This window comes from Rhinoderma darwinii, chromosome 6 (assembly GCF_050947455.1).
Source record: "Rhinoderma darwinii isolate aRhiDar2 chromosome 6, aRhiDar2.hap1, whole genome shotgun sequence".
Taxonomy (NCBI): Eukaryota; Metazoa; Chordata; class Amphibia; order Anura; family Rhinodermatidae; genus Rhinoderma; species Rhinoderma darwinii.
This window is the reverse complement of record NC_134692.1, coordinates 129,998,093-130,022,496: the sequence shown is the minus strand read 5'-3', so window position 1 is coordinate 130,022,496 and position 24,404 is coordinate 129,998,093. Positions and strand designations below refer to the sequence as shown.

General features: G+C 42.0%; 1 protein-coding gene across 1 annotated transcript; it reads right to left on the bottom strand.

The window, feature by feature from the left end:
* EIF3B (eukaryotic translation initiation factor 3 subunit B) lies at positions 1 to 24,404 on the bottom strand. Its single transcript, XM_075830351.1, has 19 exons — positions 24,028 to 24,404; positions 20,437 to 20,629; positions 18,634 to 18,753; positions 18,484 to 18,541; positions 18,163 to 18,291; positions 17,737 to 17,894; positions 16,801 to 16,932; positions 16,656 to 16,722; positions 14,294 to 14,340; positions 13,156 to 13,366; positions 13,003 to 13,075; positions 10,426 to 10,548; positions 10,230 to 10,308; positions 8,449 to 8,587; positions 4,345 to 4,470; positions 3,645 to 3,722; positions 2,651 to 2,759; positions 1,722 to 1,834; positions 1 to 482 (listed from the first exon to the last, which is right to left on the bottom strand). Exons 1-18 carry the CDS (start codon positions 24,146 to 24,148, stop codon positions 1,737 to 1,739), a joined length of 2,061 nt encoding a protein of 686 aa, XP_075686466.1. The 5' UTR covers positions 24,149 to 24,404; the 3' UTR covers positions 1 to 482; positions 1,722 to 1,736.

Sequence of the window (24,404 nt, the reverse complement as noted above, 5' to 3'; positions counted from 1 at the left end):
TTTACTTTAAATTCCATCTTTAATCCCACAAAGTTGCAATCTGAATGGAGGAGGATACAGTCCACTGTAGTGCTGGTTCAGCACACTATAATCTGGACCAAGTACAAGAGTATCTTTATTAATCATCTGCCAGTAGGAACTGCTGACTGTCCATGCAGTACGGAAGTAGAAAAGGCCCTTCGCAAGCGGAACCCACGTGCATCGAGCTTTAGGAGGCAAAGTCATGGTTAGGCAAAGGCTCCCGACGTACCAGCAGCAGAGCAGGAGTTCCCTTCGCTTTAAGGATGGAATAAGTGATGGTACCGGAAATTAGCAGATTAAAAAGTAGCGCTCTTTAGAAGATCCTCCAATGAAGATTAAAGGCACAACTTCAGACAGCAATGATGTAATGTCCATTCACGGTCGCAGGAGAAGGACAAAGACAGAACTTTGGAGTTTTGTATTTTGGAAGAGGACAAGTGTTGATGTTGGATAGGAGAACGCTGCGCAGGGAAAATAAAAAAAAAAGTCAATCAATGGTGTAATCTCACAGAAACAATGAATCAATTTCCTTTTTTTTCTTTCAGTTATTTGTAATTTCATAGCTTTTGTTTGAAAAACTGAATAATGGTTTACCCGTGTAAGCAGTCACCCCCTATGACCGCCAAAAAGAATGACCCGAGACGACGTGATCTGTATAACTAAAGCATGAATTCAGCTGAAGCAATGCCCACCCCTACCATAAAGCAAAGTTCCACTTTTCTGCATTTTACAGTTCACTCCTGTAGATAGTCTCGTTACATTGAGCAACTTTATTTCATTGATGTTGCTTTCCATGACTCCTAGCACTCACAGCTGCGTTTAGAAATGTTACTGTCTGCCAAAAGCAGCGAGTCAGCATTTTTAAAGACTGATTCACCCTTGTTCACACAGTACAAATGTAAAACCGAGGCGTGAGCAAGGCCTCTAACATCTTAGCGGAGTAGCTCTGATACAGTTTGATGTCGAAAAATGTTGCAATGAATTACAACACACTGCTGTACACTGATGGGTGTAAAATGCTAGAACTCCCAGCGTACCACAGCCATTCACACCGGGCAGTACAATAAACTAGCACAAAACTGCAGTGATGCAAAGTGAAGTCTAACAGCAGAATATTTGAACGCAGCTTTGAATGTGGATGGTGTACAAGGCAAAACGTAACCTTAAAAAGGGTCTGACCAAGACAAGTAAAACGAGGTCTGCGGGCAAGGGTATGGGATAAAATAAGAAAACAAATTCATACTACCCTACTAAATCCCCCGCCGCTGCAGTGCTGCTGTCTCCGCCAATTGGTTTACCTCTACAGGAAGCGATCATGTCCTGATCAGCTGCAGGCAAGCACTGGCCTCCGGGATGGTGCACCGTTCTTGCCAGCATCATCGCGGTGGCCGGTGACTGGCTGCAGCCGAACGGGACGTCATCACTTCCTGTAAAAGTTGACAGACTGGCGAAGACCACCCGAGCAGCAGCGCCGGGCCGGCATGGGAATTAACTAGGCGAGTATGCCTTGTTTTGTTATTTTAGCCAAAACCATAGAACCTCCGTCCCGGACAACCCCTTCAAGAAACTAAAAGTTGTATCTAGATGTAAAGAATATTTGGATATCAAAAAGTAAAAAACTATTCTATTATACAGCACAGAATCCCTGACAGACAAGCAAGATGGTGAAAGCTCCGAACTAAAGCTGAAGTACAACTCACCACGACGCTAGCGGACTACTCCTCCAATGGGATAATTTCTTCAGTGACAAAGAATTCAATGGTCTCCTCTTCCCAATCTTCCACATTGCTGTCCAGCTCATCTGTATCAACTCCTGGTATGAATAAAGATAAATGAGGTTAAGGTTTAACCTAAAAGGACTGAACATATTCTCTACTCGTGGCCTGTTGAGCCACTTTCAAAAACAGGTGGTGAGACGACGAATATTGAAAAGGGAAAAAGTCTCTAAAACGATGACCCAAATGATATGACTTTTTAAAGTGTCAGCAGTATGCTTTTACAAGACTGGTACTAATTTCTAGTAATGCGATCATCTCTCCCTGGAGAAAAGGGAGAAAATCCTGATTATCGCCCTGGTGCAACAGACTTCGATCAATTCTGATATCCGTAGAAACAGATGAACAGACTTCTTAAATGATCTACTGTTACGAAGTATTTGTACGTAAAAAAACACCGCGTTTTTGTACACATACTTAATTATCTATGGTTACGTCTGTTTCTACGGGTATCAGAATTGATCCAAGTCAGTTCCGCCAGGGCGATCATCCGAATTTTCGCCTCCTTTCTTCTCCATGCGGATCCTGGACAAATCCCTGATCCAGACTGGAGCCTAGGCTGCAAATCTCCAAGACCGACAACTCATCGAGCGAATACACTCTCCGTCTCTTAGATGTTGTGCTCCCAGCATAACACTACCAGGTCAGCAGATTTGACCACCCTTGAATACCTTCATCTTTGTATTGCTTGATGCACAATGTTTCTTTTCTGATTATATATATGATCTCTCCCTGGTCCCACAAGAGCACAATAGTATCTGGAGGTGCCAATACCAGTGTAGTGTCATGCAGGGGGACTAAACAAGTGGGTGCTGAGCTCTATGGTTATCATAGCAATAGATATCATTACTTACCACCTCTGAGCTCCAAGCGAGCAGTTTTCTGCTCCAGGTACAGCGCCTGTGCCATCTCTCTGTATTTCTTGTATTCTTCCAACATGGTTCTTCTGCGCTCAACCAGTTCCTTAATGGAGGAAAGAAAAAAAAATAATGTAATTGGTAACATATTTAGACAATTTGACAAATTCAAAACAGGACCCACGTGAAAAAGTAACCAAATATATTAGCCTCTGCTATAAAGCATAATATTATGCGGGATACGGTTAGGGCCAGTTCACACAGTGTTTTTTTTGTTTTTTACACTTTTTTTGATGCGGAAAACGCGCCAAAAAACATCCTAAACCGCCTCTCATTGATTTCAATGGGATGCGGATTTTTCCCGCGTGCGGAAAAACCGGCTCGCGGTAAAAAGAAGGGACATGCCCTATCTTCAGGCTTTTACACCTCTGACCTCCCATTGACATCAATGGGAGGCAGAGAAAACGTGTTTCGCTGCGTTTTATGCCCGCAGCGAAAATCGGCGTGCAGGCAAAGGAAAATCTGTATCAAAATCCCAAACTGAATTTTGAGGCCGGTTTTCTTCCAGCAAAAAACTCTGTGAACCCAGCCTTAAAAGTGTAACTGGTTAAAAGGCTTAGCACAGAGGCCGCGCGGCTCTCTAGTACAGAGCCATACAATCTCCATGTACTGCCCTGTAAGGGCTCCTACGCTATTCTCCCTATAACCAATGATTCCAGGGACGAAAAGCTCCGTATATACTGCATCGACAGAGCCTGTACAGGAACAGTCGCGCTTTTTCTTCCAGTCTGATTCGAACAGAATCGAACACTATAAAAACTGTATGCCTCTGTATAAAAATCAGAGGCATACAGAGATAAAAGTAGAGGCCACATGCAATAGAAATACAGCGCCATACAAAATAGGAATGTAATACTGCCGTGTGCATGAGGCCTTAAAGTCAGCAGCAAAAATAGGTCCTAAATCATTATATAAAAGTTTTTCTCTTTACCTTTGAAGCCTTGGTTTGACTCAAACGATCCTTCTGTTCAAATATCTTGGAGTATTTCTTCAGATCTTTCTTGATTGTCTGTAAAACAAAAAACAACTACTATTTAAAAAGCTGTTCTTCATTACAAGCCAGAACCAGAGCCATTAAAAAAAGAAGTTCTAGCTATCCGATGGATGGGGAACACTTTCCCGGATGCATCACAATGGAAAAGCCTGGTCAATGCCATTCTCCCATATGAAAACATAGTATATAAGCATAGAGGATGTCAATATAAATTCTTGAAAATTTGGGGAGAGTGGAGTTCATCGCCTCTTACTTCCTTCAGCGTGGGCGACCTTAGAGAATCCTTACCACTTCACGTAGGAGGGAATTGAGATTTATTTGGCTAGGTATTATCTACCTTAGGGGTGATAATGGAGCATAGATCAAGTAAATAATTGTGACTTGTATGTTTGCAGATTCACCAATAAGGGAGACACTGACCTGCCTGCGTGCAGTGAATATGCGGAGTCTCCTGTGACTCACCTTCATGTATAAATGTACAATGCAATCTATTGTTTCTAATGTGCATTCATGGTATGCAGGAACGTTAATGTTAATGTTACCGTTTTGTTGTTATTTACTAATGATTTCTGTATGTACTATTACAATAAACCGAGTTAAAAAAAAAAAAAAAAAAAAAAAGAAGTTCTTCACAGACCTTGATCTCATCTTGACTTAGCAAAGTTGGTGGTCTTGGTCTCCACAACAGCTGGCAGAATCTGTCTTTGCTGTTCTTCTGGAGAAGTCGACCTTGGAACGTCCACAGCCAGTATGCATTATCCACCTAAATGAGAAAAAAAGAAACAATCTAAAGAGATCTTAAACCTAGAGACGCAAGAAAATGTTTTTTTTATCCACGAACAGCTTAATTTTTGTTTATTGTAAATGAAGTCACCAATTAAAAAGGGGTTATCCGAGAGTTTTTAAGTTAAAAAGCCCCCTGCTTCAGTCATGACAACGATTATAGTAACGATTGCTTGTCCCCATACATAACCAGTCATTGCTCCTTGTGAAAGCAGCAAATGAGCGCCGCTCCGATCCCAGGAGCTCCTGCAGGGTGACATCTGAAGCTAGTGATAGGCTGCGGTGGCACATTTCCGATGAATGTCATGTGACCGCTGCAGGAGCTCCTGGGACTGGAGTGGTGGCAAATGTGGTGTCAGCGCTGAAGCAGGGGCCATTTAAAGGTTAAGTACCTGTTAGATTATTTTATAACCTCAGCTGCCCTCCTGTAGAATTTTATGAGACACAGATGACCCCCTTTAAAAGGACTAGTAATACTTCAAATGTTCTAGATCCCCCCCCCCCCCTTCTCCCACCTACGACTATTCCCTGTTAATCACGAGATCTCTAGGTACAAGGTTTACTTATATTATGAATACGCTACAATGACTGTAACTAACACACTAGGCCCCAACCCCGGCCTACCAATGTCTGCCGCTACAGGAAACAAGGATCAGACAGGCTACATTTTTACCTACCCAACTCCTATTTTCTCAGAGATAAGCGGCACCAGTAAATGTTTGACAGCTGCATATCCCCCTGCTCTATTACATGAACATATATACTTGGCCAAACAAAACTATGCATCACAACAATGCGTCTTGGACTTTGTGCTTTAACCCCTTAATGACCAGCCTATTTTAGACCTTAATGACCAAGCTATTTTTTACGTTTTTCCTTCGTCGCATTCCAAGAGCTATAATTTTTTATTTTTGCGTCGACATAGCTGTACAAGGTCTTATTTTTTGCGGGACAAGTTGTATTTTTTAATAGCACCATTTTGAGGTACATAGAATTTATTGATTAACTTTTATTAACTTTTTTTTGGGGGGGGGGAATAGAAAAAAAATCTGATATTTCGCCACTCTTTTTTGCGTCCTAAATCTACGCTGTTGACTGTGTGGTATAAATAACACAATAACTTCAGCGGGTTGTTATGATTGCAACGATACCAAATTTGTATAGATTTTGTATGTTTAACTACTTTTACACAGTAAAAACGCTTTTTTTCTTCAAAAGGATTTGTTTTTGTGTCTCCATATTTGAAGAGCCGTAACGTTATTTTTTCGCCGATGCGGTTGTAGGAGGTTTTTTTTTTTGCGGGAAGACTTGGAGTTTTTATTAGTACCATTTTGGAGTAGATGCGACTTTTTGATCACTTTTTAAATCACATTTTTTTTAAAGTCAGGATTCACTGAAAACAGCAATTTTTACGTCGTTTTTTATAAAAAAATTTACGGCGTTCACCGTGCGGATTAAGTAATGTAATAGCTCTATAGTCGGGGTCGTTACGGATGCGGCGAAACCAAATATGTGTAACTTTTTTACTTTATTTAGTTTTTTTTAATAGTAAAGCAGTTAAGGGGAAAAAGTGGGTTTTTCATTTTTTTTTAAAAAAAACTATTTTTTATTAACGTTATTAAACTTTTTTACTAGACCCACTAGGGGACTTTAAAGGGAATGTGACGCTAGAAAAAAATGTTGTTTTTTTTCGTTAAACAATTAGTGTATAAATGATTAAACATTGTTCTAATTTTTACAATTTTTTCACGAGTCAGGAAATATTATAAATTAGATTCGAATTTATAACATTTCCCAGTACTGGTCACTAGATGGAGCAATTCCCAAAATTGCAGCATTGGCATGTGGTAAAGCAACCTCATTGCTTTATGCTGCAAATTTTGAGAAAACACACTCGCTCTAGTGAGCTCACAGAATCCCCCACTCCTTTATCCTGGCTAGTGCCGGGAGAAACGAGTGGATTGAACGGTCAAACCTCCTACATTGTGTGTCGCCATTTTTTGAGCTAACACACAGTGTAGTAGGTTTACATACACTAGTAAACACACAGTAAAACACGAACATACATAGAAATCACTTACCTGCTCCAGTCGCCGCCGCTCCCTCCGGTCCGTCCGCTCCGTCTGCTGCCGCTGCTCCAAGTGCACAAGTCCGGAAGCCGCGACCGGAAGTAGTAATCTTACTGTCCGGCCGCGACTTCCGGTCTACATGAAAATGGCGCCGGACGGCGCACAGTTCAACTTGGACTGTGTGGGAGCGGCGCATGCGCCGTTCCCACACAGACGGCGTACATCATAGTGGATGGAACGGGCCCCGTTCGCATTCACGATGGGACTGTAGCTGCCGTATTCCATGTCTGTATGTGTCGTTAATCGACACATACAGAAATGGGAAAAAAAAATGGCAGCCCCCATAGGGAAGAAAAAGTTAAAAAATAAAAAAAAGTTAAACACAAACACACAAATAAATATAAAAGTTTTTAATAAAACACTAAAATCAAACTGGTGTAAAATTTTTTTTTCCCGTGACACTGTTCCTTTAATATGCGATTCTTAGATCGCTATTATAATACACTGCAATAGTTCTGTACTGCAGTGTATTAATGCCTGTCCGTTTAAAACGGACAGGCGTCTGCTAGGTCATGCCTGCGGCGGGTGTCAGTGGGATGAGAGGGAACTCCTTCCTTCTCTCCAAAACCACTCAGATGCGGCGCACGCTATTGAGCACCGCATCTGAGGGGTTAAACGGGTGAGATAGATACTAATATCGATCTGACCGGACGCCCCCAGCCCTCATCTACCTCTGGCAGCTGAGAGCAGGGAGATTTGACAGCTCCCTGCTGTTTACTTATTGCTTAGTGACCGACGTAAAAACACTATGGGCCAGTCACTAACGGGTTAAAAGAGGATTAGGGAATTTGTTAATTTACAAGTTTTGCAAGAAAAACCATAACATCCAGATACATTTAACCCCTTAAGGACACGGCCAATTTTAGCCTTGAAGACAGAGCAATTTTTTTTACATTTCCCTCTTTGCATCCCGACGCTCATAACGCTTTTATTTTTTGTACGACGTAGTTGTATGAGACTTTTTTTTTGCGGGACGAGTTGTACTTTATGTAGGTACCATTTTTTGGTACAACTACATTATCGTTTAATTTCTATAAATTTTTAATTAGATTAAAATGCAGAAAAAAAAAGCAGTTGTGCAGCAGTTTTTTTTTTTTTACACCATACACCGATCATCATAAATAATGTTATACATTTGTAGTACAGGTTGTTACGGTCGTGGCGATACCAAATATGTCTATATTATTTCATGTTTTGGGACTTATATTTTAAAAAGTTGATTATAAAAAATGTGTGTTTGTGTGTATTTTATTTACTTTTTATTTATTTATTTACCATTATTTTTTTTTTACATTCATGTAACTTTTTTTTTTTAATCCCATAAAGGGATTTATCATTTTGATTTTGATTTTGTAACTGTAATGTACTGGCATAGATCTATATACCAGTACATTAGCCTGTTACTGATCGTACACAGGCAGTTGTTAGGGCATACCTCAGTATGCCCTAACAGGAAATATGTTCAGACAGCCCTGGGGTCCTTCACTGGACCCTGGGCTGTCTGGCCATACGAGTTGTTGGCTTTGATCGCGTCAGTTATTTTCTGTGACGCGATCAATGTGCAGTCCCCTCTCCTTGAACGCCGCGATCAAAGGGTTAACAGCGGAGAGAAGATGTTTCTCTCCTCTCCGCTGTCAGAGCGGGGCCGTGGCTGTGTATTACAGCCGTTGCCCAGCTCTCGATCGCGCGCAGGGATGGCTGTCACACAGGACGAGTATGCTCGTCCTAATGCGCGAAGTGCTCGCCGCTCAGGACGAGCATACTCGTCCTGTGTCGGCAACCAGTTAACATTCAACCAAAAGAAGAATAATGTGTTATAAGCCTCTTACTTTGTGGCTCCACCAAGATACAGAAGTAATAACGTAACGGCCTGTTGGATCCCATTCCACGTCGGATGCTGTATAATGCTCAGCAATGTTCATTATGGTGCAATCTGAAGTATCCACAAAGGCAAGAGCTCCATTCATGCTGTAAGGACAAAGTCAGCAAGTTACAACCGCAGCTGAGCATTGTGCAAACCTCACCACACGGCTATACTTTAGTCCCTTTAAGGCCTCGTTCCCACATAGCGTAAACACTGCGGACTTTCTGCAACGGAATTCTGTGCAGAAATGCCGAAGCAATTACAGTAGCAGCAAAGTGGATGATATTTAGAAAATCTCACACCCACACCGCAGAAAAAAAATAAGAAATGCAGCGTAAACGTTAATAAATTAACCAGTGTTCTTTATATACAAAAACGATCTATTTTTACCACGTCATGAGCGATTTTAGATTTACGCTAATTAGTTTCTTAATGCCCAACTAGGCGTTTTTACTTTAGACCAAGTGGGCGTTGTACAGAGGAGTGTATGACGCTGACCAATCAGCGTCATGCACTTCTCTCCATTCATTTAGTCAGTGCATAGTGACACTGCGTTACTCACTACGGACACATTAACGTTACTGAAGTGTCTTGACAGTGAATAGACATTCCTTCCAGCCAAGATGGGACGTCTATTCACAATCCCGGCACTTCAGTAACGTTTGTGTGGTACTTACAGCACAGCAAGCGTAATCTCTCGAGATCACGCTGTAAAATTACAGGTTACTGCGAGATTACGCTTGCTCTGCTGTAAGACCCACACAAACGTTACCGAGAAACGTAAATATGTCAGTATAAGACAGCATATAGTGAACAACGTAGTGTCACCATGCGCTGACTAAATGAATGGAGAGAAGTGCATGACGCTGATTGGTCAGCGTCATACACTCCTCTGTCCAACGCCCACTTGGTCTAAAGTAAAAACGCCCAGTTGGGCATTAAGAAACTAATTAGCATTAAACTAAAAATAGCTAATAACGTGGTAAAAATAGTTTTTCTAAATAAAAAGCACTGCTGTCCCCTACATTACAGCGCCCATCGCCTTATGTAGGAGATAGGGCACTTATGATGTGGTGACAGAGCCTCTAATTCTGCAGCATGTCAATTTACCCTACATATTTGTGGATTTCCCTTTGCGGGTTTTCCCATTAATTTCAATAGGGATGCAAAACCCACAACAAAGTCAAGTCAACTACGGAAAAATAAATTATAAAAATCATACTTACCCAGAAAGCCCTCCTTCCTGCAGTCCAGCCTCCTGGGATGATGTTGCATCCCATGTTACCGCTGCAGCCAAACGCAGGCTGCAGCGCCACATGGCCTGCAACGTTATCTAGGGAGGCCGGAGCAGACAGAGGAGGGAGGGGGTAAGTACAAATGGCTTTCTTCCGCAGCGGATATCCCGTTAAAAAAAACGCACAACAAAGTGGTACGAGTTTTTGGACGGTATGTAGTGCGGGTTCCATGTCTGACACACTATGTCATTTTTACGCAGTGTATCCACCCCGTAGGAACTCGGCCTAACACTTCTATGAGAACCATATATTTTGTGCCAAAAAAAAATAAAAAATGTCTTGTCATCAGAAGGAAGAACAAAAAACCAACTCCTCCCCTTTGGTTTCCTCCAAAAGGTTACAACCCCATATTCTGCATAAAATACATGGATCCCATTGCATATATAAAATATATGGAGAGGTTAACGGAACCCTCGATATCTAATACAGCACGACAGACAGAAATGCTTACCTTCGTAAACCTGCAAGGACCAAGAACTGACCCTGTGGACTCCAGAAAATTGTATTAGCTTGCTGCTTGTCATACATCTCTGAAAAAACAAAGAGCACAAAATAAAATGTAACAAAAAACAAACAAAATAAATAAAAAAGGCATAATATACAATAATTTATAATAAAGTAATAATATCACAATAAAGCAAACTTACTTATCAATTCAATCTTTCCATTGTTCTTGACATAGTAGAAAGAGACGGATATCCGAGGTACCTCTCCATGAAGCACAGCAAACTTGCTTCCATTGGGCTCCCAAGCAAACGCGATGATGCCATCTATAGTATACAAGACAAATAATAAAAATATGCAAAGTTTTAATTTGCTGAAACAACTACCTGTAACTTTCTCGAAGACCAAATCACATGGCTGTGATACAATGCAGAAATTCTCAGCGCACAATCCACATTGTGAAACCACATGTCGCAAAGATGTTGTATGAAGACTGTGGCCCCATGTGTAGCCCCTACTCTTACCAGCTCAGGAACAAAGCCTAGATTACTGCAGACCAACCATGCTTAGCAATGGCTTACCATTGTGTTCAACTGAGTATAACAAAATCGATGTTTGCCGTCACTATTACAGCTTTATGAGTTAAATGGTCACAAGTGATCAACAAGCTGCATAAATCTATAGTACAAGCGAATATAAGAAACTTTGTAATATATCTTATTAGAGAAAAACAACAACTTATCCCACCCCCCTCACTCCTAACTGTTCATTCAATCACTGCTAAATACGTGTTCTCAAAACAAGACGGACTATCAAATCACTGAGGGGTCAGATTACAGCTGCCAAAAGAAGTCTATGAGAGAGAGGCAGCGAGAGACACAGACGCAGCTGAATCTTCTAGTGAGTGTTTTCTTTCACCCCAGTGCTGGATTCACTGCTACACTGCTCATTACTGCTGTGTAATCTCCTCCATTCTGCTGCAGCTTCTATATATGTGATAAAAAGACATGATAGCTGTTATGCTCCACCCACTAGTACAGGGAAAACGGATGAACGCCTGCTGAGGGAAAAACTGCTAAAAAAAAAAATAGAATACAAATCATATAATGGCCAGAAATAGCGTTATTCCTCATGTACACACATGACAGCTTATTATGAAAAGTCATCTGAAAGGACAGGTACGCTTTAGAGAGGTTGTCTAATCTAATAGGCGCGGTCACACAGGTAATGCTAGTGAAAATTGTGTACCAAGACAATGAGCTTTTTTCTAAATATGTAAATGAGCCTTTATTAGACAAGTGGGCGGTAACAGCAGTGATTCTACCTCGCAGCCTCTGACGCTGTCCAATCAGCATGAAGCACGCGCACACACAGACAGAGTTTAGAGGGAAGGGGGATCACTTCAAACAGCCATATCTCAGCAGTTCTAAAGGCAAATAAGAGAGAAGACTCTAATCTTTCTCATGGCACCAGGATCGCAGTTCTAGCTGCGACACAACCGGAGAAATCGCCAGTTGAATACACAGTCGGGAATGGAAGCTGTATACTATATGATCACACTGTTTCTGGGCAGGGGGGAGACGCTGAATGCTGATTGGACAACGTCATACAGAAAATATTACACGCCCTGAGTGAAAAGAGTCACCTCCCATTTGGCTATTAGAGCCAAATGAGTATATTTACAAAAACGCTCATAACTTCGCAAATAAGAGTTGTTTTTTTTTGTTTTTTTTTTTAAAACATCACACTAGTTATCAGCAGCAAAGCGCCTATTAAAGAGGCTCTGTCACCACATTATAAGTGCCCTATCACCTATATAAGATCGGCGCTATAATGTAGGTGACCGTAATGCTTTTTATTTAGAAAAACGATCTATCTTAAACCACCTTGAGCGATTTTTAGCTTTATGCTAATGAGTTTCTTAATGCCCAAGTGGGCGTGTTTTACTTTAGACCAAGTGGGCGTTGTACAGAGGAGTGTATGACGCGGACCAATCAGCGTCATTCACTCCTCTCCATTCATTTACACAGCACATAGTGATATAGTTATGTGCAGCCTCATACACAAACACTAACATTACTGTAGTGTCCTGATAATGAATATACATCACTACCAGCCTGGACGTGATGTTTATTCAGAATCCTGACACTTCTGAATCTTTTCTGTGAGATTCCAGAAAGGCAAGCGTAATCTCGCGAGATTACGATGTAACCTGTCATTTCAAACGAGATTAGTCTAAAGGGTTAAGAAACTTTCTAAATGCTGTTTTGAATACTTTGAGAGGTGAAGTTTTTAAAATGGGGTGATTTATTGTGAGTTTCTAATATATAAGGTCAGAACTGAACTGGCCCCAAAACGATGCCAATCTAAAGTAGACATATGGGAGATGTTAAATAGCAACAATTTTGTGTGGTATAACTGCCTGTCTTACATGCAGATACATTGAAATTTAAAAAATTTGGCCGTTTTTCACAATTAAATACTGAATGTATCGAACAAATTTTGCCAGTAACAAAGTCCAATGTGTCACGAGAAAACAATCTCAGAATCGCTTGGATAGGCAAAAGCATTCCGAAGTTATTACCACATAAAATGAAACAGGTCGCTCTGTCAGGAAGGTCAAAAGAGGCCAAAGCGGGAAGGGGTTAAAAGAACCTTTAGATAAAGACATCAGATGTGTATAATGGGTTACGGCAGGGTGAGCAAGAGTGGAACTGGGGGGGGGGGGGGGTAGGAGGAACCATCAAGTTATAAAATGCATAGGCAAGCGATGGACTTACCTTTCATTTCAACCACATCTACTGGTACTTGTTTCTCTCTCATTCTAAAGATCTCAAAATTGGTCACCACACCCTACAAGAGAGATAAACGCTTCAGAAAGTGTCAGTTTAAAAAAAAAAATACAAAAAATTCTGTCTGATTACAAGACCTACCTGAGTGCCCTTAGGAGTCCTATCCACCTTCACACACAGATAATCTCCATTCTTTTGCCAGTGCAACTTGCAGTCCACAACATTGAACAGGTTTCGGACTCTGATCTCTTGCCTGGATGGCAGCTGCATTAAAGTCACTCTGGCAGGGATGTCTTTATCTTCTGGTACCCAGAATGCTATGATGTTATCACCAGGAGACCATGAGAAGTCTCTGAAAAGACAAAATACAGTGTTAAAGGACGGGTGTTGCGAAAAAAAAAATTTTTAATATATATTTGCTTTTAGTGTTTTATTAAAAAAAAAATTGTGTGTTTGTGTTTTACTTTAACTTTTTCTTCTCTACGGGGGCTGCCATTTTTTTTTCCATCTCTGTATGTGTCGATTAACGACACATACAGACATGGAATACGGCACATACAGCCCCATAGAGAATGCGAACGGGACCCGTTCCATTCACTATGCTGTACACAGTCTCCCACACAGTCCAAATTGAAGGTCTTCGGCCGACGTCCGGCGCCATTTTCTTGTGGACCAGAAGCCGCGGCCGGACAGTAAGATTACTACTTCCGGTCGCTACTTCCGGACTTGTGTTCTAATGCAAGCACTTGGAGCGGAGGGAACAGACGGAGCTGAGGGAGCGGTGGCGGCAGGAGCAGGTAAGTTAGGTTTGTGTATGTTCGTGTTTTAGTGTGTGATTACTATTGTATGTAAACCTACTACACTGTGTGTTAGCTCAAAAAATGGCGACACAGTGTAGGAGGTTAGACCGTTCAAACCCCTCCTTTCTCCTGGCACTAGCCGGGATAAAGGAGGGGGGATTCTGTGAGCTCACTAGAGCGAGTGTGTATTCTCAAATTTTGCAGCATAAAGCAATGAGGTTGCTTTACCACATGCCAATGCTGCAATTTTGGGAATTGCTTCATCTAGTGACCAGCACTGGGAAATGTTATAAATTCGAATCTAATTTATAATGTTTCCTGACTCGTGAAAAAATTAAAAAAATTAGAACAATGTTTAATCATTTATACACTAATTGTTTAACTAAAAAAAAAAATTTTCTAGCGACACATTCCCTTTAAGACAAAATTAAAGGCCTACATGGCTGACAAAAGGGCCAAGAATAGTATACTATACTCACTTTATTCCAGTAATCTTCAGACTCTTCTTATCCAACAAGCCCATGGACTTTAAAAAAAAAAAAAAAAAAGTTTAAAATGTCAATTTAAACACGGAATAATCATACTGACTGCAAAACAAAAGGAATGTCTAATTATGCAGCAATATATACTTTTTTTTCTTCAATTTGACCCTTTATCACTTCATTAAGATGCAAAACATTAAAGACGGTATCACGCAGTGCAGGCTTGCTCCCAGGCTTAAAAACCGGCTGAAAATATGGAGAGGTTTTCAAGGGAAAACAGCCTCTGATTTTCAGCCGTTTTTTTAAGCAACTTGCGGTTTTTGAGCCGTTTTTCTATTAAGTCAATGAAAACGGCTCACAAAGCGACATGCACTTTTTTTTTACGAGGCTTTTTTATGCAGCTGTTTTCATTTGAAATCAATGGGCAGATGTTTGTATTCGTCCAGCCCCCGCATTTTTAGCGAGTTTACGGCCCGAAAAACATCTGAAAATAGGTCGTGTGAACATACCCTTAAGATAAAGTGCCCTGTTTAATCACTTGGCGTAAAGCACAGCAGCAAACGACCAATTTACTTCGTATTGATATTGGCAGATTCCCAAACTCCTAGGAAAGGTTTTCTGCTTCATGTGCTTTACACCACCGTCTACTTTCCCTTATCTTTAACTGTCCAATTGCAAGACGTTTAAGAACGACAAATGACCCAACCCATCAGATGTACAGGAAAGTTCAGTAGCGCCATTTAAAACTTTTTTTTAGCCCCAGTATTCAGAGCTACTGGTGCGGTTCTTCCTGCTATCTGTAATACAGTATCTTTACTGCAAGGTTAATAAAGTCACAAGTATCAGTAAGATTAATATTAAGCTTCAAGAAACATTTAGAAGGGTCAAGTATTAAAAAGGGTCAATCAATGTTGTAAGTGACAATTTGCAATACTATCATTTACCAAGACAGATGCAGCTACTAATTAAAGGGGTTTTCCAGCCAGTAAAAATTGAAGGCCTATCCTCAGGATCCGACTCCCAGGACCCCCCGCTGAACAGCGGTTTTAAAGAGAACCTTTCACCTGCCCATACACGTGCAGCATGTAATAGGCAGGGCTGTACAAACCTTGTTTCACTATACATTTTTTCCTATCCGCCTCCATTATTTAGATATCGGTGCCATTATATTTAGCGCCCGATATTTAAATAACCCTGTGAACGGTCAATGGGGCGTGTTATTGGCAAGGGGGCGTGGAACATCGCTGTGACACTGTCCAATCAGCTACGGACAGTATCACAGCAAGAGATGGAGAGGCGCGTGTACGCACGTGCAGCTCGGAGCTGTGTTTTCCACAGAGAGAGATCAGTGTCTTGGGAGTCCTCTGTTGCCGAGAGCTGAAGTGTGACAGAGCGTTTGCGCACAGCTCCGATCCAGCCGCCATGGAACAGAAGAAAAATAATTCATTCTTCACTTCTGTGGTGGCGGAGCTGCGTGTGCGTGCTTTCTCAGAAAAGATTCAGAAGTGTCAGGATTCTGAATACACAGGACGTCCAGGCTGGAGGTCGTGTGTATTCATTATCAGGACACTTGTGTATGTGGCTGCACATCGTTCTAGTAAGAACACTATGTGCTGTGTAAATAGATGGAGATGAGTGCATGATGCTGACTGGTCACTGATTGGTCAGCATCACACACGTAAACACGCCCAGTTAAAAACACAATACACGCCCAGTTGGACATACGAAAAATAACACGCCCGGTTGTCCATTTCAAACCTCATTTGCATATATATATATATATATATATATATATATATATATATATATATATATATATATATATAAATAAAATAGCTCATAACTTTGCCAAAAATGAATGTTTAAAAAAAAAAAAACGTTACTGTTATCTACATTGCAGCGCCGATCACATGCAATAGGCGATAGGGATTTGAGAATCTGGTGACAGAGTCTCTTTAAAGATCGGTCAGCAGGATAGGTTACACTAGGTAAGGGCTGCATATTATAGTGACAGCTCAATTCTGCTATTAGCTAAAACAGCACAACAAAAAAATATTACGCCATTTAGGTAATAGGAGTGATGAAAGAATACACTGCGCTCCGTCAGTCTTCCTCACAGTAATAGACGGGCTGCTGGGTATATGTATGGCGATACAAAAACCGTAGAAGCAGCTTGCTACAGTTTATTATCGGATTATCTTCTACCCCAAACATATATTTTAAAGGATATGTAAATAAGTAGAACTAAACCGATCCACATTATGTATTTGGTCATTCATTTTATTTGATCCACATTACGCATTCTTCAAAAAAATCACTTAAAATATGTGAACTTTATTTCCTATTTTGTAATACTTACAGGAGTTTCATAAATACTGAGCGTGTCTGGTGTCATTCTAGCAAAGAACTTCCCATCGTGACTCCACCTGTAAAAGGGACGAAAGATGCTCAGTCACATGTGAAAAGTTAATGGCCAATTACTAATAGAGGATTACTTAACATACTTAAAGATTGGCCAGTGTGCCGAGCTCTCGCAATGAAAGCCTCTCTTCTTCTGTCCAGTCAATGTGTCCCAGATAATAATGGCTTGAGGATCGTCCTTCGTGTCCATAAGAGGGCTAAATGAAACAAGATACCTACAAGAAAATATTAAGGTGAGAAACTGTCAGCCATATCGAGGTGAACACAATGCACAGAAATTTAGGGGGGGGGGGGATTAGATTTAGCAAAGGTCAGCACAGTATTAAAGGCATATTCCAGTTTCAGCAAATTCACTGTATAATGTCATGTATTTTTTGTATCAATTCCTCACAGCTTTTAATTTCTCAGCTTGCAGTCATTTAATGGGAACCTTCATCGTTTGCTGCTAGGAGATAACCAGTCACCGGTGCATGGCTGGTTACAGTTAAACGGGTATTCCCAGAACCGACAATTATAATTTATCCACAGGATAGGCGATAATTGCCTGATCGCTCGAGGCCCCACCGATCAAGAGAACAGGGGTCCCGAACCCCCAGTTCCTCCTCACTACTTGACCGCAGTAAGGAGGAGCTTGAATGAAGCTGTGATCAAGCATGCGCGCTGCCGCTCCATTCAAAGTCTACTGGAATTATTGAAACCGCGGAGTTCAGTGATCGGCTGTTTCAGCCATTCCCATTGAGAATGGAGTGGCGGGCGCGTACTCGCCCTCTGCTCCACGTCACTGTGGGGGTGCACTGAGGAGGATCTGGCAATCAGCGGGGGCCCCAACGATCAGAGAATTATTACCTATCCAGTTGATAGATAATTGGCAATTATGGGACAACCCCTAAGTAGTGATCAGAGCACATAACCAGAACAAGTAAACGATCGGATACAGAAAGAATATTGGAAAGTTTCTGAACTTTAAATAATTAATGACCAGCTTTTCAAATACCCCTTTAAATGTAAAGCATACATACCTTTCACATGGAGAAAAGTCAATGAGTTGTACTCCTTGATGGCTGAACCTCTGGATCTGCTTGAATTTTTCCCCACCCCAAAGGGCAATTCCTCTTTGATGGAAAGTGCCCAGGTAAGTGCCGCTCGGAGACCAGCGCACATATGTCTCAGTCCACCGCTAAAGACAAAAATGACATCTCTCAACTTTACAAACAAATTCTCTCTGCAATAGTCACCAGGATGCCATGCCGATGACTAAACTTGACATGTACAAGTCCGTAACCTGTTTAAGGAAACCATTAGGAGGTGCTAAGTATCTGGTTCATGGATAAAGACGTATAAAAACGCCGCCTGCATGCGGAATAAATAGAAAGGACCATGGAGACGTATAAGCTAATCAAATCATAAACTATCAATTCTCATTGTGGATTTCAAACATAACGTACAGCTCTCTCCTCCATTGGAACCGGCTCTTTCACGTCATTCCAGAAGATCGTCGTTCTTTCACCGGATTCAAAGATAACACTGAACTGATCTCTGCAGTCTGGATCTTCAAGCCATGATCGTAGGTTACCCTAGAAATAGAAATAATACCGGTCAAGCCTCTTACCTGATAGATTTACACAGGTAATTATCAAGGAATGAGCATACACCGCACACTCCTGATATTTACACTGTAAACATCAAATAATCTCGTAACAAGCGGCGTCACACCCATGAAAACTTTTACTTGTTCTTCCGAACAGACACACAGGATATAAACTTACAAAGTCTTTGAATGGCTGTTTTTCAGGCACTTCCCACTCATCACCAATTACCATATATCTGCAAGAAAGGAAACAAGGAGTGAATTATATATTCCTACAAATTGACATCATTTCGCTCATACATCAAACTAGAAAGTAGAGTAAACTCACTTATCAAAATCCGTGAAGATGTTCACTCGGAAAGTGTGCTGCTTGTCCAACTTGTAGCCATCCGCATTCTTCACAGCGTCCTGGGCATGGGCTGGTAATCCATACTCAAGGAAAATGTACCTAGGACATAGTGAAAATAAATATATAAATATCTCCAAAATAAATCTTGCCGCACTCCAATAGAGAAGATGAAAAAAAGTGTGGTTTATTTAAGCCAACATAGCAAGGTGCAACGTTTCAGTCCAACATTAGGACCTTTTTCAAGCATAGTGATACATACACAGGTAGTGGTTTATAAAGCATGTATCGAATACAAACAATCTCATAATAATTAAAAAAAGTGTATAAAATATATTACTATGTGTAAAATCATTATTAAAAGGTATCAAAAAATAATATATTGATACAAAAAGTGATAAGTGACACCTAAAAGAAAAATCTTCTCAGCAGGGTGAAGATGAATTAGGGGCTTTAAAAATCCCTGGACAATATTAAAGAGTAACTAAACGTTTAACAAACTTCTGACATGTCAGAAAGTTTGATTGGTGGGGGTCTGAGCACGGAGACCCCCACCAATCGCTAAAACGAAGCGGCAGAAGCACTCGTGTGAGCGCTGAGCCGCTTAGTTTGTGATCGGCTTTCTCCGGAAAACGATGTAGCCGTGTACGGACTCAATACAAGGTCTATGAGCCCGTACACCGCTACATCGGCTTTCTGGAAAAAGCCGAACAGAAACAAAGCGGTTCAGCGCTCACACGAATGTGAATGCTGCTTCGTTCTAGCGATTGATGGGGGTCTCAGTGCTCAGACCCCCACCAATCAAAACTTTTGACATGTCACTATGACATATCAAAAGTTTGTTGAATGTTTAGTAACTCTTTAAAGCGGTTGTATTTTTCAGATAACCCCCATTTGTTAGAAGGGTTCTCCAACATCAAGTAGATGGTGTTCTGTGAGGAAACTTAGCAAGTGTTTAATTTCCCTATAGCGCCACCACAGGAGAAATAGAGCATTACATGGTGCCTATTAAAATCAACGGGCTATCCATGTAAGGTACAGACGTGTTGGGTCCTCCAAAGCAAGAGACTCTTTGTATCTACTCTGGCTAATAGAGAAGTGTCCTGAAGGAGGGGGGGGGGGGGGGTCACCATCTATTAACTCAGTTACCAGGATTAGGAAAACACCACACCCGGCCATAGGTTGTTTGGCATTGCGGCTTAGCTCCATTGAAGATAATATGGCCGAGCTGCAATACCACACACAACCTGTGGACAGATGTGGTGCTGTTTTTTGAAAGAACGCAGCGATGTTCTTATAATCCGTACAACTGCTTTAATAGTCAAATCAAAACACAGGATAGTTTCATAATATCTGAATAAATCATATCCCAGACCATCATCTGTTTGAAGGACAACCAACAACGGCGTGTTTTAATAAAAATACAGCCAGTGATTGGCTGCAGTAGTCACGTTGGGTATATGGGCACATCATTGCTGCAGCTTGGTGTAAAAAAAAAAAAAAAAAAAAAAGCGCCAGGGACCATCATTGCGACGGCGTGTTTATCAGGCGAGTATAGGTTATTTTGTTATTTTATGCCATTTCTTGCGGTCAGTGAATTTTATTGGGCTCTCAGATAACCCTTTTGAAACGACTGAATAATAAGACGTAAGCAAAATGATTTACCCCGGTGACAAAGAAATGGTTAGGCTACAAAAGGCAGCCTCCTCCCTCAAACAATGTCAATTGACTGCACAGCGGATTATTACAGCACCGCCACCATCTAGATCATTTACCAATACACACCCTTTAGTTGCCCCATCTGCTTCTGGATAGAACTCGTTGGTAATTTTTCCAAACTTGGAGAAAATCTTATTGATGACGTTCTTCAGCTTCTCCAAGCGGTCCTGTCCAACCTGCGGTACGTTATCGACTACGACCACAGAATCAATGCCGTCAGCTTCTTGAGGACAATCTTTCAGGATATCACCAAGTAATTCTAGAGAGATGAAAATCCCAATTAACATACAGTTTCTTTGTGCCGTTCAGATATCCGTCATGAATTGTCCAATATCCATTGATGACGATGTTCTCAAATACGAACTGTCGGCAGAAGCATCGCCGCTATATGTTTGTGCAGTTTGGCGACATATACTGGTGTGGACAAAGACCCTGTTCACACATGCGTTCGGCATTCCACTGTTCTGTTCGAGGAGCAGCACAACGAAAATGTCGGAAGCGCAGGCTCCATTGCACAAAAGAGACAACCGCCACCCGACGAAACCCATATGGCTTCCGTCTGGTTGTCTGTGGATTTACCAGAAACAATAACGCAGAACGCTGCGCTATTGTTTCTGGTATTTTTGGAGGAATCTGTGACGGAAGCCACCAACGCAGATGTGAACAGGGGCTAAAGCAGAGAGAAAAAAATCCAACCGGTCTAATTCATTCTCCCTCAATTTACATTCAAGGGTCTCGCAGCCCCATTAGACGCAAGAGCCACCAAATCTCCAATGGGTGACCGCTTCGCTGTACACGTGCGGTGCACAAAGTACTTCCCACCTGTGCCGTACAGGAAGATTGTGGTGTGGAGGACCTATCCGTAGGGAACGCCATCAATTTGCAATTAACGTGGGACCAACTACTGGGATCGCCACCCATGTTTGGTGTTGTCACAATGCTAAAGTAAACAGTGTGGCCTCGCCTGGCGTATGCCAAAAATAAGTCCTTTTGGCACGCGCCAGGCCTATATGTGCAGAGGCCTGCTGTTTCACTACTCTCCAGCAAGACCACTGGATGTGCAGCAATACATGCCACAATTTTTTTCTGTGGTGCTATAGGAGGTGGGGGGGGGGGGTTACATTTTTGTTTTTATTATTCAGGCAATCTAGAGCCACTCTGTCGCATGTAAAGAATATATACAAAAGAAAAAAAGTGAACGTGCTATATTTTTACTACCGAGAGGGCAGGTTTGTAAGCACTCCAGTAAAAGCCTCGGTGTTGTAATCTCTGGCCCCCGCTGGGAACACACACATGTGCTGCGCTGGCAAGAGGAGATCATCAATAGTCAGCACTCTCCTAATGTGGCGACACTGGCGGCAAGTCCTGCTGCAGGTCCTGATGCACTACAAAGCCCATCGTCCGGGAGGTGTAAATATTCTCAGAGTGCCGATAGCGTGTCAGACAAGTCCTGGAGGATGACCAGCTCTGTAGTAGCTACTAATCTTACCAAGAAGCCGTTTACAGACATCTTTTATTATTTATTGTTGCCCTATAGAGTATATTCAGCAGGGAGCTGCACCACATGGTGAAAACCCACAAAAAAAATAGTATGTTAAATACATGTGGTTGTGCTTCATTCGGCAGCACTTTAGTTTTTGATGCATTTTTGTCAGCCAAAACCAGGCGTGGACTCTTAGGGCCTGTTCACACCGCTAATTTTCCGGTGTATTTCCTAGCGTAAAACGCTCAGAAATACACTTGAAAAAACCCCTGCGTACAGCTTCCCATTGATTGTAATGGGAAATATGCTGCGTAGTTTATTTTTTAATTAAAATACACCTCATGAAAAAAAACAACACGTCACTTTACAAGAGGATTTCTCTCATTTTCCAATGACACTTCCAAAACGCACCTCAAAATTTCTTGCAAAAAACGCTCTAAAAATCAGCTTTGTATTTTTCCGCCTGAACACATGCCGTGTGAATATAGCGCTAAGGCCATGTTTATAGGTGGAGGGTTTTTCTGTGTATTTTCGGCGCATCAAAACACCATAAAGTCCAGTGTAATACCAGTGAATAGGACTTGAGCGCACGCTGTGGATTTTCAAATCCTTTGCCTGCCGTATATGCTGCAGATTTATTGTGAATTTTTCCATTTGAAATACAAAGGATGAAATCTGCTGCTTCTGAACCAAAGAAAGAAAACCCGTAAGGCTGTGTTCACATCTGCGTGCGGAATTTCCGTTTCAACTAAAATACCGGACACATCGCTTCCGTTGCACCATGGACACCACCGGCGCCCGACGGAACCCATTGACTTTAAAGGGTTCTGTCGGGTTGTCTGTTTTTTTTCCGGAAGCAATAACGCGGCATGCTGCGCTATTGTTTCCAGTAATTTCGCAGATGTGAATGAGGCCTAAGGTCAAGACTCAGCCTTCTGTTTTTTTTATTTATCCAGTGTTTGTTAAAGCAAAAAATAACAACATGGAGAGAGTGATCCTCTGTTCAAGACCCCTTAACCAGAGCAAGGAGCCGCTAACAGAGAGAAGCCCTCGCCGACTGGGCCCGGTCATGTATTACATGGTCACCCACTTAAGCCGGCCACACGCAACAGAAAAGTCAGCCAAAAATGTGATTGACTGGTTGGAAAATGTTATCTGTGATCGGAGGTTACGACTTGAGCATGGCGCGACTGGCCGATCATTTGCATGTCTGAGTATTTTTAGATTACCCGATTGGCCAATTTTGTCTATTCTGTAGCAGGCAGGATTGGTCGTGCGAACAATCCCACGGTTGATTGATTGGCTGCATTGAGTCTTTAGGGTATGGGAAGTTTTAAGGGGGCCTGTTTTCACAGAATGCAATAAGTGTCGCATTCAAACCCCCCACAAAAATCCTGGCCAATCAGATGCACCACGAGAGCGGAGATGGCAGTAACTTCCAACTGCATAGACTCATTCAAAATGAATGAGTCTATACAGGTAGCAGTCTCTGTTGCATCAAATCTGATTGGCCACAATTTAGTTTTTGGAGGAGGGCGGCATGGAATATGCAATTGAAGGACGTCAGGATATTTACAAAAAAAAAAACACCTCTTGAACCTGTAAAGAACAAAATAAATAAACCCTTGTAATACATTCTGCTAAAAAAATGTCTTCTGTCCCCCATCGGTCCACAGCGTCGCATAGACCCCAGTGACAACGTCACATGACCACATCGTCCAATCACTGCTTACGTCACAAGTCCGCCTGCAGTGACTGGAGGACGTGATCACATGGGGCCGAAAAAACCATCAGGGACAGAATATCAGCGGTAATTGCATTACAGAAGTTTAATTCAATTTTTTTTTCTACAAGGAATTTACAGAAAACGTTAGAATCCTTGACGATCCCTTTACGGGACTAGGCGCAGACCTCGAGGTGACGTGGTTTTCTATTGGATTTACATTTTTGGCGCTGGCCCAATAACAAACTATCAAGAAACCTAATAAAAACTATTTATATTCCTTGATGGCGACAGTCTCCATACCAGAGCTGTCACAACGTTCTAGGGCGAGGCCTGGGGTGTACGTGCATGCTGGGATTTGTAGTACCACAACAGCTGGTGGCTACTATATAGTGAGGCCTAGTGGTCCATTACATATACAGTGCCCATCACCCCGCTCTGCTATCCTCACCCTCATCCTCCATGTCTTCCACATAGTCCTCCGGGTCACTAAACGACATCTCCTCCTCGGTGGCCTCCTCGTCCTCCATGTCTAGCTCAGGCCCGTCAAGCGCGTTATCCGCCGGGTGCATTCCCTGCTCTCACCACTCTGCTTATACTCGGAGTCTCCGTGCTTCCCCGTGGTGCTGGACGTCGTGACCGGGGGCCCCCTTCGTGCTTTCGGGTCGTAAAGAAAAGAATCTTCAGGCTTGGCGGCAGTAACAGGCCATGTGCACTGGACCCGGCGCCGGGCGGAAAAGGAGGGAACCAACGTCAGTCAGAGGGGAGGATAACTCCCGGGTTTTGGGCCCCCACATAACCTGTGCTCGTATACCGGAGGTCAAAACG

Bases quoted from the DNA above. Each gene is read 5' to 3' on its own strand.
- EIF3B (XM_075830351.1), bottom strand. From the start codon at position 24,148: ATGCACCCGGCGGATAACGCGCTTGACGGGCCTGAGCTAGACATGGAG. The intron at 16,723-16,800 runs GTATGTTAAGTA...TCCCTTTTACAG, and splicing joins GCACACTGGCCAATCTTTAA to GTGGAGTCACGATGGGAAGT. The intron at 1,835-2,650 runs GTAAGTAATGAT...TATTCATACCAG, and splicing joins TCGCTTGGAGCTCAGAGGTG to GAGTTGATACAGATGAGCTG.